Below are 17,720 nucleotides of genomic sequence, written 5' to 3'. Positions count from 1 at the left end.
GGCCTGGCATGCTGCGATTCACGGGGTTGCAAAGAGTCGGACACGACTGAGCGACTGAACTGAACGTCACTAATACAGTTGTGTGCGCTTCTCAAATGTAGTATGTCTAACTTTTCTTATTCCTAGCAATTTGTCCAAAACTATAAATAAACTTGACTGCTATATTCAATACATATGGTTAATCCCAGCTTGAATGAATGCTCCGAACCCTCCCCCATGTGTGGTTGTGGATAAACCACAAACAAGCGAGCTTGTAAACGGGGGCCACCTGTGCAGTCCAAGAATTTGTCAAAGGGGCGGATGTTTCCAAATCTACATAAAAAGAGACCCCCTTCATTCAGCGCTTGTCATGTGTCCTAGTTCTTACACTTTTCAGGGCATTAAACGCTTCAGCCTTTGGTCAAGAACTGCGGCAGCAGTAGGTCACCAGGTGCGGAAACTCGGGACATCAGCGAAGCCCCAGGAGCGTGGAGGGTAGAGCTGAAAATGAGGAGCCTCCAGAAACCAGGTGTCCCCAGGGCAACCGGAAAGAAACGGGTCAGCAAGTCCCTGGGCAAACACGTTGACAAGGCCGGCACCCAGGTGCCAGTGGGCCGGGCTGAGGGGAGTGGTCACGTCGAGAACGGAAAACTTTCTGCAAAGCGACGAGTTGAATCCACCACCCAGGCCCAGGTGCGGAGCAGACAGCTCCCAAGCCCCATGGCCCGACCACAGCCCGGCCCCCCTTACCGTCCTGCAGGAGCTCCCGGACAGTGGCTGCAGCAGCTCCGGAACCCGGAGCCCCACGGCCAGCCATAGAGACGCCGCCGTCACCACCTTCCATGTTGGCTGGTACGGGAGTGATGCCGTCAGCAGCAGCGCGCCCCGCCCAGGTGATGACGCAGAATTTGGGCGCCGCCCGCTCTGCCCAGTCCGAGGCTCCGAGCCGACTAGGAGGATCCGCTTAATTGTGCCGGACCGAACCTGCCTTTGAGCGGCGTGGGGCCCGGATCTGGTGGGCACTGAGGGCCCAGGGCGTTGAGGAAGCCGAGGTCGCGGGACCGGCGCTTTCCTCCGTGTCCCTGCCGCACCCCTGGTGCTAGCAGCGTTCTCCGGGCGGAGAAGGTGAGCGCCAAAACGTGGCCGCGTCGTTTCCCGCTGAACCTAAGAACAGAGGCCTCTTGATGGAGGCAAGAGAGCGGAGGCTTCTGGGAACTTCGTTTGCACGCCTCAAGTACAGCTGGAGGGTGTTAATAGCTACCTACGTGTATCTACTTCCCTTGTGGCTCAGCTGGTAAAGAATCCTCCTGCAGTGAGGGAGACATGGGTTCGATCCCTGGGTTCGGAAGATCCCCTGGAGAAGGAAAAGGTTACCCACTCCAGTATTCTGGCCTGGAGAATCCCATGGGCTGTACAAGTCGATGGTGTCGCAAAGAGTCGGACACGACTGAGCGACTTTCACATCACGTGTATCTGCCACATGCCTTGATTCGCATTCTTGGAGTAAAGGCAGGTGGAGAAAGCTTGGAGAGGAAAGTTGCCACTAATGAATACTGGGGAGAATTAGGAAGAGCCGAAAATCGGTGAAGTAGGACAACTGAGGAGAAGGCAATGGCACCCCCCTCCAGTACTCTTGCTGGAAAATCCCATTGATGGAGGAGGCTGGTAGGCTGCAGTCCATGGGGTCGCTAAGAGTCGGATACGACTGAGTGACTTCACTTTCACTTTTCATGCATTGGAGAAGGAAATGGCAACCCACTCCAGTGTTCTTGCCTGGAGAATCTCAGCGACTGGGGAGCCTGGTGGGCTGCCGTCCCTGGGGTCGCACAGAGTCGGACACCACTGAAGTGACTTAGCAGCAGCAGTAGCAGGACAACTGAAACAGAAATATGTGGGACTCATTCTCTACCTACTCTCCCATGAGACAGTATCCTTAAGGTTTTTCTATTGCTTAGCTTCAGCCACGTGTCGTGAGCGACACAAGACTTCTCCTTACTACAAATTGATGAATTTTCCATTTTTTGAGCTGAAAGATCAAGTTAGTTCCCATTACATCGGCACTGTTCACCTCTACTTCTCCCTCAATAAATTAATAGTAAGTTAACAGGTCAGACACACGTGTGCAAGAAGGTTAAGCATTTCTTTGTAAAAAAATAATAAGTTTTCTTTTGTGTACATTAAGTATGTACACAGGGAACCAGTTTTTCCCAGTGCCAGAGCTACAGGTTCTCTTGATTCTGCTAACAGATTTTTGAGAATGTGAAATACTTTACTGTGCCAAACGCTGTTTGAGGTATTTTATAAGTCTAAATGTATTAGATACGCATAAGAACTCAAGCAAACAAGCCTCAGCTCACTGCGTTGTGCTTAGCCTTAACTTTGTCACAGAGGTTCTTCCCTAATATATTTGATATCAATTCTGGTGTTGAATAGGATTGTTTGTTCTGAATGGAGGTCTCAAAAATTGCCAAGAGCAATGTGCCCAGAGTCACATTAGTTTTCATTATCAATAATACACAAAACTTGACTAATAATTTTTAAATAAGCATTGTCTTTGAATCATGGGTCATTTTTCCTTTACTGGCTGTTACATCAAAAAGTTGCAGAACATTCATTCAATGAAGAATTTTGAATCTCTACCTGTATATACCAGCTTGAGTGTAAAACATTAGACTCAATTCCTGTCTTATCCCAAAGGAGCTAAGAGGTACATATAAACCCATTTAAACAAATCTATAGTGTCACTTGCTTTGGAGGATGTGGATTTATTTATTCCGAAGCTTGACTGCACATTAAAATCACCTGGAAAGCTTTAACAACCACTGATACCTGTATCCTAAGCCCAGATATTCACATGTAATTGCTCTGGGGTATGATTTGGGCATCCTGCTTAAAATCTCCCTGCCTCATTCTAATGTACAACCAAGATTGAGAACTACTGATTTCTTCGTTCAGCAAAAACATTAAGGGAACCCTTCTATGTGCCATGTAAGGGAACAAGAGTGAATAAGAATGAAATTATTCCTGCTAACGTCACAGTGACCCAGTTGCCATTGGACTACCTTTTTAGTCTTTACCTCATTCTCACTCTTCTGTGATGTTTAAGATGCTCATCCCCTCCTTCCTTTGTAAAAGTTGGCTTCTGAATATCACGTTTCAGGTTTATTCCTTCCAGCTCCAAAGTTCATCTTGCTGTCTCCTTTATATTCAAATTTTTTCTCCCTTTTACTTAAATGTTGGTGCTTTTAATGATTTCTACACAATATGGTACCCATAAGTACTTTGTCCATGTTTCTAGTTTCAGCATATTACCTAGAGGTTCACTTCAGTTGCTCAGTCCAACCCTTTGAGACCCCATGGACTGCAGCACTCCAGGCTTCCCTGTCCATCACCAACTCAAACTCATATCCATCAAGTCGGTGATGCCATCCAAGCCATCTCATCCTCTGTTGTCCCCTTCTCCTGCCTTCAATCTTTCCCAGCATCAGGGTCTTTTTCAGAGTCAGTTCTTCACATCAGGTGGCCAAAGTATTGGAGTTTCAGCTTCAGCATCAGTCCTTCCAATGAATATTCAGGACTGATTTCCTTTCACATGGACTGGTTTGATCTCCTTGAAGTCCAAGAGTCTTCAACACCACAGTTCAAAAGCATTCATTCATCGGCACTCAGCTTTCTTTATACTCCAACTCACACATCCATACATGACTACTGGAAAAACCATAGCTTTGTTGGCAAAGTAATGTCTGCTTTTTAATATGCTGTCTAAGTTGGTCATATCTTTTCTTCCAAGGAGCAAGCGTTTTTTTAATTTCATGGTTGCAGTCACCACCTGCAGTGATTTTGGAGCCCAAGAAAATAAAGTCTCTCACTGTTTCCATTATTTCCCCATCAATTTGCCATGAAGTGATGGGACTGGATGCTGTGATCTTCGTTTTCTGAATGTTGAGTTTTAAGCCAACTTTTTCACTCTCTTCTTTCACCTTCATCAAGAGGCTTTTTAGTTCTTCACTTTCTGCCATTAGGGTGCTGTCATCTGCATATCGAGGTTATTGATATTTCTCCTGGCAATCTTGATTCCAGCTTGTGCTTCATCCAGCCCAGCATTTCACATGATGTATTCTGCATGTAAGTTAAATAAGCAGGGTGACAATATACAGCCTTGACGGACTCCTTTCCCAATTTGGAACCAGTCTGTTGTTCCATGTTCAGTTCCAACTTGACCTGCGTACATATTTCTCAGGAGGCAGGTAAGGTGGTCTGGTTTTCCCATCTCTTAAAGAATTTTCCACAGTTTATTGTGATCCACACAGTCAAAGGCTTTGGCATAGTCAATAAAGCAGAAGTAGATGTTTTTCTGGAACTTTCTTTTTCAATGACCGAATGGATATTGACAGTTTGATCTCTGGTTTAACCTAGAGGTTAAAGACTCTCAATCTGTATCTCTAGCTTTTTCTTAAGAACCATATGTATATACCCCATATGAGGCATCACCACCTGGAAATCAGCTGAGTACCTCTTTGATGTGCCCAAGCATTGACTCATGTTTCCCTGCCAAAGCCTGTCCGTTCTTCCTTCTGGTTCTCTGTCTCATTGATTGGAATTGCCATCCACCAGGCTCTAAATCCAAAAATGTTGACATCATCCTAATATTCTCTCTCTGCACATATAACTCGTGCTGTCATCAGGTGATTTCCAACCCTTAAATGTCTTGCTAGTTTATTTTTATTTCTAAATAGCTCCTAAATGCATTCTCTTTCCTCTTTCCTCAATCCTAGACTCCCAGATCAGATACTCATTACACATGGCTTGGTCTACTACAGTGGCATCCTTACTAGTATTTTATCAACACCCCTAAACCCTCCAGTGAAATCTTTCTAAGTCAGAAATCTGATCATGCTTCATTTCCCTGCTAAATTCTTTTCAATTATAACTAGTGTACAAGGAGAGACAAACAACTTACACAAGAATACATGCCCATGGAAGTATGTCACATGCACACGTTAACATGTTGAGTGCACATGTAAAAATTACCCACAGAGCAGGAAAAGTGTCTGAGAACCAAGGCCCTAGAGTATAAATCTAAAAAGTCTTAATCTGGTGTATAAAGCCCATTAACTTGTAGGCACTCTCATATCCTGTCTAGTTACAGCTCAAGCAGTGCTTAACTATTCCTTGTTCACTGAAAACATCAAGCATTTTCATGCTGCTCTGGAGTTCTTTGTACTGTTCTCTGTAACTGGACACTTCCCCAACTTCACTGACTCCTCTTGGCAGTTATTTCTACAACGCTGAAATTGTGTCTGAGTGTATTAGCCTTATTGTATAAGTTTGTTTAATACATTTTTAAAGACACCAAAAATATTTTCATCTGTGTTCTCAGCATATAGCGGGAAATTAATCTTTGTTGAATGGAAAAAAATAAGATCAACTGGGATTCCAAGAAGATTGTTGGGGTCCTCAGGATGGGGAATTAAGAATACAGGGACTATGAGCTGATGAAGATGAGCTCAAGGTTTAATTAAAGGTACCACTTAGTTGACACACCCACCTCTAAATGTTTATTGTTTAGATGATAAATGGTGATAAACTGATAAACAGTGATCAGTAAAACTAGTTTATCTTATTCCACCTGTACATTCTACCTAAGGAGATTAAATTATTAGTTTATGTTTAGGTTATATCAATACTTTCAGATTTAGCCAACCAAAAAATTTCATGGTGAGCAATTAGACTTTTCTAAAGTTGGCCAGTATTTGTTTTTAAATTACTAAGGCCAAAATTGGAATTAGTAAGCAGCCAACACTATGAAATGATAAGTACCGTACGGCAACTGTAAAACACTTAGAAATTACCTAATTTAATCACTTGTCCCTCTGGGTATAATAGTGATTTACCATGCAGCTATGTGATTACAACTGAGATTTTCATGAAACAATGTTCACAAAACATTTAAATGTTTAAAAATATAATTAAAAGTTTGTTTGCCTTCTGATTCAAATAAAAAGAATGGAATTTGAGAATAAGAATAAACATTAAACGTACCAGTATGTCTTTTAAAATACTCGGTACTTAAGCTGTTCTGTTACTACCGTTTAACTTTTCTGGATAAAAAAGGGTATTTCAAAGTGCCAGACATACTTAGTACTATATATGAATTAATTCAATCAAATTTCTTGGTTAAATCAATGCCAAACGAAGTAAAATGGAAAAACATGGAAAATAATAACATGTATTCTAGGAAAACATCTTTTAGTTTTCTACATCCTGAGCACTTATTGATTTGAGCAGAAACTGTTACTATAGTCAATTAAGTATAAAATTCAAAACTGTTAGTTTTTGACTTGAACAAGCATAATTTATATAAAATATAAACGTTATAATTTCACAGTGTGCTAAAAGCTATCCATGACGTATAAATAAAGTCAGAATTCTGTAGTATCCTATTCAATACTGTGAAAAGAAACTAAGATTCCTAAGCCTACAAAACCTAATGAAAAATTCATGTTCCTGGCAGTTGAAATTGTAAGAATGATGGGATTCAAGTGAAAGTGCTTCCTCCATGCAAACTAATTGTCTTTTTCAGATTTGAAATAAATCTGTTTTCATGAAGAGTGACTACATACAAACTACAACATGTCAAGAAAGAAGAAAAGATCCAATAGAAATGTTTCATTCTGGGCAGCTGGTAAAAGTCTGCGCCCCAATGGTGCGATATTCAAAGTAAGTGTTGTTAAATGGTTAATGAGCCTAGGTGTGGTTTCCTTTTTATGCTCTGACTTTTTATTTTATTTTTTTATTTTTTTTTAATTTTATTTTATTTTTAAACTTTACAATATTGTATTAAGACCACCCCACCACATGGATCTTCAAATGCCTAGCTTTGGGACTAGGATACAGGCTTGAGTCCTGATGCTATTACCTGCCTGGCATATGTATGATCTAAGTGGTCACAGTATTTGTCTTTTTAAGACTGGCTTATTTCACTGAGCATAACATCTCAAGGTTCACCCATGTGTTTCTTCCTTTTTAAGAATGAATAATATTCCATTGTGTGTATATATTACATTTTATTTATCCATTCATTCATTCAGCCCAGCTTGAGTTGCTTCCATCTTTTGACTCTTGGGAATAATGCTTCTATGAACACGGATACATAAATATCTTTTTGAGACCTTGCTTTTTGTTCTTTGGGGTATTTGCCCAGAAGTGGAATTGCTAGATTATGTGGCAATTCTGTTTTTAATTTTTGAGGAATTGCCCTGCTGTTTACTATAGTAGCTACACCGTTTCAGTGCACAAGAGTTTCAGCAGTGCCCGAGAGTTTCAGTTTCTCAGCATTCTCCTCAACACTTACTGTTTTGGGAGGTTGTTGTTATTGTTTTAATAGTCATCCTAATGAATGTGAATTATCTCGTTGTGGTTTTTATTTGTGTTTTTCTAGTGATGTTAAACATCTTTTCCTGTGCTCATTGGCCATTTGGGTATCTTCTTGGGAGAAATCTCTTCAAACCCTTTGCCCATTTTTTAATCAAGATTGTTTGGTTTTTTGTTGTCCCAGTTTTGATTGCTCTTGAGTTTTAAGAGCTCTTTATATTTTATAGACAGATCTTTTGTCCGATAGGTGGCTTAAATATGTGTTCTCCTGGCATGTAGCTTGTCTTTTCATTTTCTTACCATGTCTTTTGCAGAGCAAAAGTTTTTATTTAATGATGAAGTCCATCTTATCAATATTTCCTTTTGCAGATTGTACTTTTGTTTTCAAGTATAAGAAATCTTTATGTAGCTCTAGATATTAAAGATTGTGTCCTCCTTTTTTTCTTAAAGTCTTCTAGTTTACGTTTTACATTTAAGTTCATAATTCCTCATTTCTATGGAAGTGTGAGACATAGGCTCAGTTTGGTTGGTTTATTGTTTTTGCTGACAGTTGTCTGTTCCAGCAGCATTTGTTGAAAAGGCTGTCTTTCCATTATTGAATTACTTTTGCATCTTAATCAAAACTCAGCTGAGCATGTTTATATGGTTCTTTTTCTGCAGTCTCTGGTCTGCTGATCTATGTGTCCCTCTACCAGTACCACACAGTCTTGATTACTGTCAGTTCAGTTCAGTTCAGTCCAGTCGCTCAGTCGTGTCCATCTCTTTGCGACCCCATGAACCACAGCACGCCAGGCCTCCCTGTCCATCACCAACTCCTGGAGTCCACCCAAAGCCGTGTGCGTTGTGTCAGTGATGCCATCCAACCATCTCATCCTCTGTGGTTCCCTTCTCCTCCTGCCCTCAATCTTTCCCAGCATCAGGGTCTTTTCAAATGAGTCAGCTCTTCACATCAGGTGGCCAAAGTATTGGAATTTCAGCTTCAACATCAGTCCTTCCAGTGAACACCCAGGACTGATCTCCTTTAGGATGGACTGATTGGATCTCCTTGCAGTCCAAGGGACTCTCAAGAGTCTTCTCCAACACCACAGTTCAAAAGCATCAATTCTTTGGTGCTCAGCTTTCTTTATAGTCCAATTCTTACATCCATACATGACTACTGGAAAAACCATAGCCTTGACTAGATGGACCTTTGTTGGCAAAGTAATGTCTCTGCTTTTTAATATGCTGTGTAGGTTGATCATAACTTTCCTTCCAAGGAGTAAGCATCTTTTAATTTCATGGCTGCAGTCACCATCTGCAGTGATTTTAGAGCCCAGAAAAATAAAGTCAGCCACTGTTTCCCCATCTATTTTCCATGAAGTGATGGGACCGGATGCCATGATCTTAGTTTTCTGAATGTTGAGCTTTAAGCCAACTTTTTCACTCTCTTCTTTCACTTTCATCAAGAGGCTCTTTAGTTCCTCTTCACTTTCTGCCATAAGGGTGGTGTCATCTGCCTATCTGAGGTTATTGATATTTCTCCTGGCAATCTTGATTCCAGCTTGTGCTTCCTCCAGCCCAGCGTTTCTCATGATGTACTCTGCATAGAAGTTAAATAAGCAATATACAGCCTTGACGTACTCCTTTTCCTATTTGGAACCAGTCTGTTGTTCCTTGTCCAGTTCTAACGGTTGCTTCCTGACCTGCATATAGGTTTCTCAAGAGGCAGGTCAGGTGGTCTGATATTCCCATCTCTTTCAGAATTTTCCACAGTTTATTGCAATAAATCTTGAAATTAAGTAATCTGATAAATCCCACTTTTCTTTTTCAAAATTGTTTTAGCTGTTTAGTGCCTTTCCAAATGAATTTTAGGATGATCTTTTCTCTACCTACAAAAAAAATCTTAGTGGAATTTTCATAAGAATTGTATTAAATATGCATATCAATTTGGGGAGAATTGAATTCCTTGTGTTGAGTCTCCTTATGAACACAGTATCTCTCCATTTATTTAGATCTTCTTTGATTTCCTTCATTAGTGTTAAGTGTTATACAGTTTTCAGCATACAAATTCTGTCCATATTTTGTAAGGCTTACACTCAGTTATTATACTTTTAATTTTGGTGTTCATGTGTCCATTGCTGGTATATAGAAGTAAAATTGCTTTTTGTGTTTTATTCTTACATTCTGTGAATTTGCTGTGTTTACTTATTTCTTCTAGGAGGTTCCTCATATAAATTCCTTAGGATTATCTAAGTAGACAGTTATGTCACTTGCAAATAGTGATAGTTTTACTTCTTCCTTTCTATCTGATGCCTTTTATTTCACTTTCATGCCTCATTGCACTGCCTAAAGTTCCAACACTGTGCTGAATAAGAATGATGAGAGCAGACATCCTTCCCTTGTTCTTGATCTGGCGGGGAAGTATTCTTTCACCTTTAAGTATAATATGAAGTATAGAATTTTTTGTGGATGTTCCTCATAGGGTTGAGAAAGTTCCCTCTATTCCTGTTTTTCTGGGAGGTTTTAGTTTTTAATCCAAATGTTGTTTTGTCAAGTGCTTTTTCTGCATCAGTTGATACAGTCATGTGATTTTTTTTTCTCTAGCCTGTTAATATGTTGGATTACAGTGCTTGATTCTGAATATTGAAACTTGTGCTCTAACTAGCTTTTTCTGATACCACCACAGCAGGGGAAGGATGGGAAAGCACCACCTCATTACTCTCAGGTAGAGATAGAAGTCTAGGTTTTCCACTTGGTCTCCTTTGACACCCCAGGGGCATAAGGCTCCTCATTACCGCTGAGCAGGGCTAAGAGTTCCAGCTCCCCATGCAGGGGGTGGCCTGGTAACTGCTGAGCAATGACGAAAGGCCTGGCTCTTCACTAGGCATTCTCTGACACTGTTCCTGGGGTGAGGGAGAAGGGTGCCTTGCTGCTGCACTGTTGGTGTGGAATTCCAGGCTCCCCACTTGGTCTCCACTGGTAGCCTCCTTGTTTCTGGCCAGCAAGGATTAAAGTCCCAGTTTCCTACCTGGCATTCTCTAACACCACCGTGGAGGGGTGTTGGAGAACATTGTGACAGCTTTGGAAGGCTAGAAGTCGAGGCTCCCCACTCAAGCTTTGCTTGTGGAGGTGCAGGCCACAGATTTTTCTCTGGTGTTGGGCTAGAGTAAAATCATCATTATTTAAAAGCTTGCTAGGCTGCCCCCTTCTTGGTCCTTGGGGTAAAATTAGCAGGCTTTTGCTGGGGCTGTTTTTGTCTGCATCCATTGCTGCTTCCAGGTTGCCAGCTTCTTCAGTTTCAAACCTAGGATATTTGAGGGAAAAACAAAACTCGGATAACTCACCATTGTCATTCCTTAGGTCCTGCTCAAGGTCACTAGCCTGTCTGCTCTCTTCTCTCCCCCTTTCAGAGTTTGCTTATGTTTGTTTTGTATATAATATCCAGAGTTTTTAGTTACACTAAGCAGGAGGAATAGGAAGAGTACATCTACTGCATCTTTCCATAGCAGAACTTTAATAAATATTTAATGAATAACTAAACTCTGAAGAACGTAGGGTTATCATGCTTTCTGAATGCCTAATTAAAGTTTTATATGCTCACAGGTTGTCTTTCAGAACACTAGTCAGAAAATACGATTGTGATCTGTGCTATACACCAATGATAGTTGCTGCTGATTTTGTCAGATCTGCAAAAGCCAGAGACAGTGAATTTACCACAAATCAAGGTACGTGAAAGCCAGAGTTTGCTGTCTTTGTAAAACTTAAAAAACAAAACAACAACAAAAAAAACTCAGCACTCTTGTCTAATCAGACAACAGAATTCAGAGAGCTTATTTTAAGATCTTTCGGTTTTCTATAAATGTTTAATAAGTTTTTTACAATGTGTTTTTCCTCAGTGCCTTGTAAACTATGAATAATTTATCAAAGTGTAAGTCAGCCTCCATTCAGGGCCCCATTCTCTCACCTGGCAGATTCCTATCTCACTGCCGCCAGCCTTATCCCATCCCAAACTGTCCTGCAGACAGCTCCAAGTGAGCTCTCTAGAACTTAAATTTGATCACTTCTTTTCCCTAACTCAAAATCTTCCTTAGACCTCTCATCACCTAAAGCAGTGGTTCTCAAAGTGATTTCCCAGACCACTTAGCATCAGCATTATCTGAAAACTCATTAGAAATGGAAATTCTAGACTCCACTCCAAGCCTGCTTAATCAGAATCTCTGGGTATGTCACAAGCAATCTGTGTTTTTAAAAGCTCTTCAGGTGCTTCTGAGCTTGCTAAAGATTGAGAGCCACTGACCTAAAGAGGGAAAACTCCAGCATGTGTAGATAATATAAAGTTCTTCATGATCTAGAACACTGAACACATGTTCTGCAGCTTTATCTTCGATCAGTTTTTCTCCATGGCCCACCGACTTTATTCTTCAAAATACTAAGTTATTTTAAGTCCCTGAACATGCCCTAATCTCTCACACTGCTCCACCTAGAGTATCCTTCTTAGTCAGGCCTGCCCCCTTATCCCTGTCTCTTTGGGAAAGGACACTTCATACTTCTTAATGCTCTAAAGTTGTGACCAAGGAACTCTCCTAATCACACTCCATTCATGTCCGTTGCCTAAGCACAGACTTTTTGTTGTACTTAATCATACTGTACTGTGATTTCCTCCTTACGTGTCTGTCTCTCCCACTAGACTATGGGCTTCTTGAAGGTTGGAATTTTTTTCTTGTGGATTTGTATCCTCAGCTTCTAGCCCAGCACTGAAAATATATTTGACAAATAAATGATTGTTAAATTGAAATTTTATAACTCTCAAGTTACGAAGCAGAAAGAATCCTACCTATATCCTCAGGAAAAAGCTTATTCTCCTATCCTCTGATAATCCTGTAAATCAGTAGATTTTCATAGAAATTCTGAGTCAGTGGAACTAGAGCCATAACAAGAAATCTGCATTTTGGTAAATACCCAGTAAATCTCATACAGGTAATCTTAAAAAAAAAAAACCTTTAGAAATGTCAAAATACATCTATTCAAAATCTGTAACATCCAAAGATGAGGAAAATGTGTCCTTTAAAACCTAGGAAAGCTCTGATACATTTGGCTATATTAAAATGTAGACTGTTATATATAAGAAAAGGGCACAGATAATACTCAAAGACAAACTAAAAACTGGAGAAAATAGAATATTTTGATGTTTATGATAGATAGCAGAGCTAATTGTTTTATTTTTAAATTTAAATAATAAAAAGGGAGCAACCAAAAGAAAAATTGCACATAGAGAACTCTGCAAAAAGTATGGAGAGACAGGCTATAAATAAAAAATATGTTGTTACATATACAGTGTAGGATAAGATGTAAGGAAACCAGAACTGTCATCCATATTGGTGTATATGTGTATCGGTAAACTCTTCTAAGAAAATTTTATAGTATCTTTCAAAATGTTAATACCTGCCCAGCAGTTATACTCCTAGGAATTTACTTCATGAATATACTCACAAAAATATGTATGTAAGAGTATCTTCATCGCAACATTGTTTGCAAGAGTCTCAAATAAAAAACAGTCTGTAGTTCACCATCATAGTGGAATATGCACTAAAAACAGGAAAACAGGTCTGCATATAGATCTCAGGTACATCAGGGGAAAACACCATAGGGATAGCAATGTATTTAGAATGTTCACATTTGCTTAAATTTTACAGGTCTTCGTAATGTTTTAGAATGCAGTATAATCTCACCTTTAGGAAAGGAGTCTGTTTGGCAAAAGTGCTATACTTCTTATTTTATCAAATTTTGTACTGTTTGAATTTGTACCAAGTCTAAATTGCATGTAATAATTTAAAATATTTTAAGTTATTTTAATGCTATATTGTTTGAACACATGCTTCTTAGTCTAAAAACAGAATTTTATCCTGTACAAACATTAAAATTTGTTTTCTCGTGTGTGTGTGTGTTTCTGTGAATTTTAATGTTGAGCTATTCATTTTATCAGGTGATTGCCCATTGATTGTTCAGTTTGCTGCTAATGATGCAAGACTTTTATCTGATGCTGCTCGTATAGTCTGTCCTTATGCGAATGGAATAGACATTAACTGTGGTTGCCCTCAGAGGTAAAGCTCAAAGAAGTTGGAAGAATTTTCGAAAGATTAGGAAAAACTAGTGAACATGGTAAACTATCATTCTGGTATTCCAAAAACTGAAAAGTAAGGAAGATAGACATAAAGAACTTGGGCTCTAAGAAGCAAGAAAAACTAAGGAAATATTATTTAGAAACACACATGCAAAGATATTTTCTGACGGCTGCAACAGTGTATAGACCCTTGACAAGTTTTTGTCTCACCTCACCACTAGAATTTTTTTATGTGTGGATCTGCCTTGAACCTCATCCATAAGTAGTTATGTGAGACTCTGATGTTTATAACAACCCCTAAAATGTATTTTTACTGCTACTTGCTCCAAGCATTGTGATTCTATGATACGTGATTCTATGATTCAGTTATAAGAATACCTTCTTAAAATTACCTTTTCTTCTTATACTACAGTTACTTGGTTGAGTCTGAGTAACTGAGTGTTGATAGAATGTGCTTAATTTGATGATAATATCCTTACCTCTTGGCACAATACTAGATTATCTGTCAATAATTCAAAATATGTTCAAAGAATGGAGTCAAGGTTTTACATATAGCATAATCCAAATCAGATTAGACATGTTTGTATACTCATTAGTAGAGTTCAGTAAGCTGTTTAGTGGGTGTTGGCATGCTGTAAGCCAAAAATATCTACTCTTAAGATTAATAAAGCTTCTTGTTATGTATAATAAACATCACATTTGGAGTTGAAAAAATCTGAAGTAATTACAATTAATTACAAATACTTAAATCTGTTTTGGTTGAATGAACTTTAATTTTTTCACTTGCCAGTGAAAACCATTTCCCCTAAATACTTCTTGATCTGGGAACATATTTTCCTAATCTTGATACACTTAGAAATGTTGGATCTATGAATTTTAAAAATTATGGTTCCATTCCAGATTGCTAGGTAGAGAAATACATAAATGCACTTACTGTGCTTTTAGAATTGCATCTTCTCTTCCAGTTGTTTACCATTTATTTGTTGTTATGTTTACTTTATGAAGGTGGGCACTGGCAGAAGGTTATGGAGCTTGCTTAATAAACAAGCCAGAGCTTGTTCGAGACATGGTGAAACAAGTAAGAAATCAAGTGGAAAACCCCAGATTTTCAGTATCTATTAAAATAAGGTAAAGGTAATATTTTAATCTCTTGGTACGATAGTCCGTCCATTACTCAGGAAATAAAAGAATATTCCTTTTGTCTGGAGATGTGGAGATGTCTCCTTTTAGTATGCAGGCATCTGCGTGCATGCTCAGTTGCTTCAGTCATGTATGACTCTTTGTGACTTCATGGACTGTAGCCCACCAGTCTCCTCCTCCATGGGATTCTCCAGGCAAGAATACTGAAGTGGGTTCCCATGCCCTCCTTCAGGGGATCTTCCCGACTCAGTGAACGAACCTGTGTCTCCTCTGTCTCCTGCATTGCCAGGTGGATTCTTTAGCCACTGAGCCACCTTGGAAGCCCCACATAGGCATCTAGAATATGAAAATGTTGAAACAAAGATGCTTAGTGAATTAATAGATACCATAATTTTTATTTATAATTCAAAACAATTTCTTCATATTTAACAAAAATTAAAATGTCCCTTTGTTATTAAAAAACTCACTCCCAAAAAAAAACAACTCTTTCCACGTACTATTGAAATAACTAACGCTAAGAAACATTTCTGATACCAAGAGTGGAAAATAGGAATAATATTTGCACTAAAATTTCACATCAAAAATGAAAAATAGTTTTTTGGTGACAGGTTAAAAACATATTTTGATAAATTATAATTCTCCCACTTGTGGATTGGAGCATGCACAGCAAATATTACACTAGCAACTTTCAATGCATCTGTGATAGTACTTTGATGAATCTTGCAGTTATCAAAGCCAAAAAAGAGCCACACTAGGTAACAATTCTTTGTCATCCTGTTATTGCCAATAGTGAAATAGCTAAATTCAAGATCTTGAATGGGATCTGATACCTGAACAAAACTTTAATAGTGGTATGTGGTGATAATATGAACAGCATAGCTAAACTAAATAATGTAGTAGATGAAATAATGTTCTGTTTATTGATATCATTAAGATGTGTGTGCTATAAAAAGATAGATATGATTTTGAAATTATAGGATCCATGATGACCTTACAAGAACTGTAGATCTCTGTCGAAAGGCTGAAGCAACAGGAGTTTCCTGGATTACAGTCCATGGAAGAACTGTTGAGGAAAGACATCAGCCAGTTCACTATGAGGCCATTAAAATAATTAAGGAAAGTATGTCTATACCTATAGTTGCTAACGGAGACATCAGAAGCTTAAAAGAAGCAGAAAATGTGTGGCATACTACTGGGACAGATGGTAAGAAATAAGTCCTTTGACTTTTTTGTTTTTTAATTAGAAAAATTTAAAAATGGGGGTGGGAGAGTAATGTTAATGTGGTTTTCATTATTTTTCTTTCAAATGGAGCCTATTTTCCTGTTGTACCAATTTAAGCTAAGCAGTTTACTAAAATGTTAATCCTTTGACTTAGGAACAACAGATTATTTTAATTGGAGTGAATTAGTTCAGTTACTTCTCTGCTACCATCTCATCCACTGAGTGACCAGTAGAGCCTACAGAATAGAAATGAGAATTTGTGAATGGAAGAGTGGCTATAGGAGCCAAAGAAACCCCAGACAGCTATGCAGTTTCATTATCCGCCTCAACTTTGGCATATCAAGCCCTGTGATACCTATTGCTAGATGAGAGAATGCAAATAAACTTAACTTCAAGCAAATCCAATTTATAACAATCCAGATTTACCCTTAAAAAAAAACTCCAAACTAATTTTTGATGTTGAAGTATTTAAAACGTTAAAAAAGAAAGTCTTAAAAGTTGCATTTACACTTCATTGGTTTATAAAAAGTATAAAAATGAATTGTTTAATAAGAATGAAACTAAGGGCATTGTAAAATCTTGTAATAAATTATTTTTTAATATTTTCAGTTTGTTTCATTGAGTTTGACCCCATAACCATGAGTTCTTAATGTGTGGACAAATGAAATATGCTTTAATTTGTAGGTGTGATGGTTGCAAGAGGACTCTTAGCAAACCCGGCCATGTTTGCTGGATATGAGGAAACCCCACTGAAATGCATCTGGGACTGGGTTGACATTGCTCTTGAACTTGGAACTCCCTATATGTGTTTCCATCAACATTTAATGTATATGATGGAAAAGATAACTTCAAGGCAGGAAAAAAGAATATTTAATGCTTTGTCAAGCACATCAGCAGTCTTAGATTATCTTACAGACCATTATGGGATTGACCGGACTTGAATTATTTTCTTTCTTCAATGAAACCATGGAAGGTCACATCTTGGTTTTTACTTTGAATCAGTGACTCTAAAACATTAGTGTAAAAACAATGCCCTGACAGAATTTTTAAAAATCACTCCTGGACCACATCCTCAGAGATTCTGGTTCAGTAGATCTCTAGGATAGACCCAAATTTTAATTTTAAAAAAGATCCTAGGTGTTTCAAACATTGACAGACCTTGCTCTGAATCCTATTATGAATTAAAATGTGAAAATTTTTTTCCTAAAGAAATCATGTTTTTAACATTTTTAAATAAATAAAACTTTTATTTTAATACTAAAAATATGGCTCATATGGTATCTGTTAGTTAACATGAAGTGTTTTAAATGAAAATCAGTGCAGAAAAGTAAGACAGCAAATGCCAACATCTATATGAAATGAAAAGGAAAAAAATTCTGTATAGAATTGCTTTCAGGGCTTAAATTCAAAGTTTAGGTTGGAAAATTAAACTGCTACTTCCTAATTCATGAATTATATACCTTAAGGTATTTGTTTTAAATTGTATGTAACAAATTAATTAGATGTGATGTGTTCTGTAATTTAAAACTAAGGGAGACTTCCCTGATCCAGTAGTTAATACCTCCTTCCAGTGCATGGAGGTGCAGGTTCAATTCCTGGTTGGGAGCCAAGATCTCAACCTTTAATGCCTCGCAGCCATTAAAACTCCAAATGATCTACATCAAAAATAAAAAATCTTTATTAAAAAAAGCTAAGATTCTGTGAAATTCTTTAAATGACATTATATTTGTTATATCTCAAGGCTTCTAAATTCTTAGAAGATTGAGAGCTTGGTAAATATCAGTTCAGTTCAGTTGCTCAGTCGGGTTTGACTCTTTGCTACCCATGGACTTCAGCACGCCAGGCTTCCCTGTCTATCACCAACTCCCAAAGCCTACTCAAACTCATGACCATCATGTCAGTGAT

General features: G+C 38.5%; 2 protein-coding genes and 1 long non-coding RNA gene across 28 annotated transcripts in view; 1 reads left to right on the top strand and 2 right to left on the bottom strand.

The window, feature by feature from the left end:
- COG5 (component of oligomeric golgi complex 5) overlaps window positions 1-835 on the bottom strand; it is a 277,344-nt gene extending 276,509 nt beyond the window's left edge. For all 9 annotated transcript variants that reach the window (XR_015162655.1, XM_086396849.1, XM_086396848.1 and 6 more), the window contains exon 1: window positions 730-835. Coding sequence is in view for 5 of the 9 variants with exons in the window: in XM_086396849.1 (XP_086252975.1) it covers window positions 730-823 (94 nt within the window). In the remaining 4 variants the exon portion in view is untranslated. The remainder of the gene's footprint in view (window positions 1-729) is intronic.
- Window positions 836-851: 16 nt separating this feature from the next.
- DUS4L (dihydrouridine synthase 4 like) lies at window positions 852-17,504 on the top strand. 18 transcript variants are annotated; one of them, XM_086396869.1, is made up of 9 exons: window positions 906-1,906; window positions 2,580-2,686; window positions 5,360-5,503; window positions 6,563-6,699; window positions 10,936-11,057; window positions 13,316-13,433; window positions 14,459-14,581; window positions 15,571-15,797; window positions 16,500-17,504. In XM_086396869.1, the coding sequence occupies exons 4-9, from the start codon at window positions 6,584-6,586 to the stop codon at window positions 16,754-16,756; spliced, it is 963 nt and encodes a 320-aa protein (XP_086252995.1). In that variant the 5' UTR covers window positions 906-1,906; window positions 2,580-2,686; window positions 5,360-5,503; window positions 6,563-6,583; the 3' UTR covers window positions 16,757-17,504. The 18 variants fall into 18 exon arrangements, 16 of the variants coding, with proteins under 16 accessions (XP_086252996.1, XP_086253001.1, XP_086252998.1 ...); XM_086396874.1 differs by lacking the exon at window positions 16,500-17,504 and adding an exon at window positions 15,970-16,419 and having other exon boundaries at window positions 1,717-1,906; XM_086396877.1 differs by having other exon boundaries at window positions 1,725-1,906; window positions 13,316-13,491.
- Window positions 10,571-11,431, bottom strand: LOC147374351 (uncharacterized). The gene is made up of 2 exons (XR_015162664.1): window positions 11,297-11,431; window positions 10,571-10,636 (listed from the first exon to the last, which is right to left on the bottom strand). It is a non-coding gene; the product is annotated as an uncharacterized LOC147374351 (long non-coding RNA).
- Window positions 17,505-17,720: the final 216 nt, after the last annotated feature.

The sequence above is a fragment of the Bos grunniens genome, chromosome 4, assembly GCF_055505025.1.
Source record: "Bos grunniens cultivar Pamir isolate PY7600 chromosome 4, Bosgru_T2T1.0, whole genome shotgun sequence".
NCBI classification, from domain to species: Eukaryota; Metazoa; Chordata; class Mammalia; order Artiodactyla; family Bovidae; genus Bos; species Bos grunniens.
Note: the sequence above shows the minus strand (reverse complement) of the source record. Positions and strands in the feature narration are given on the sequence as shown.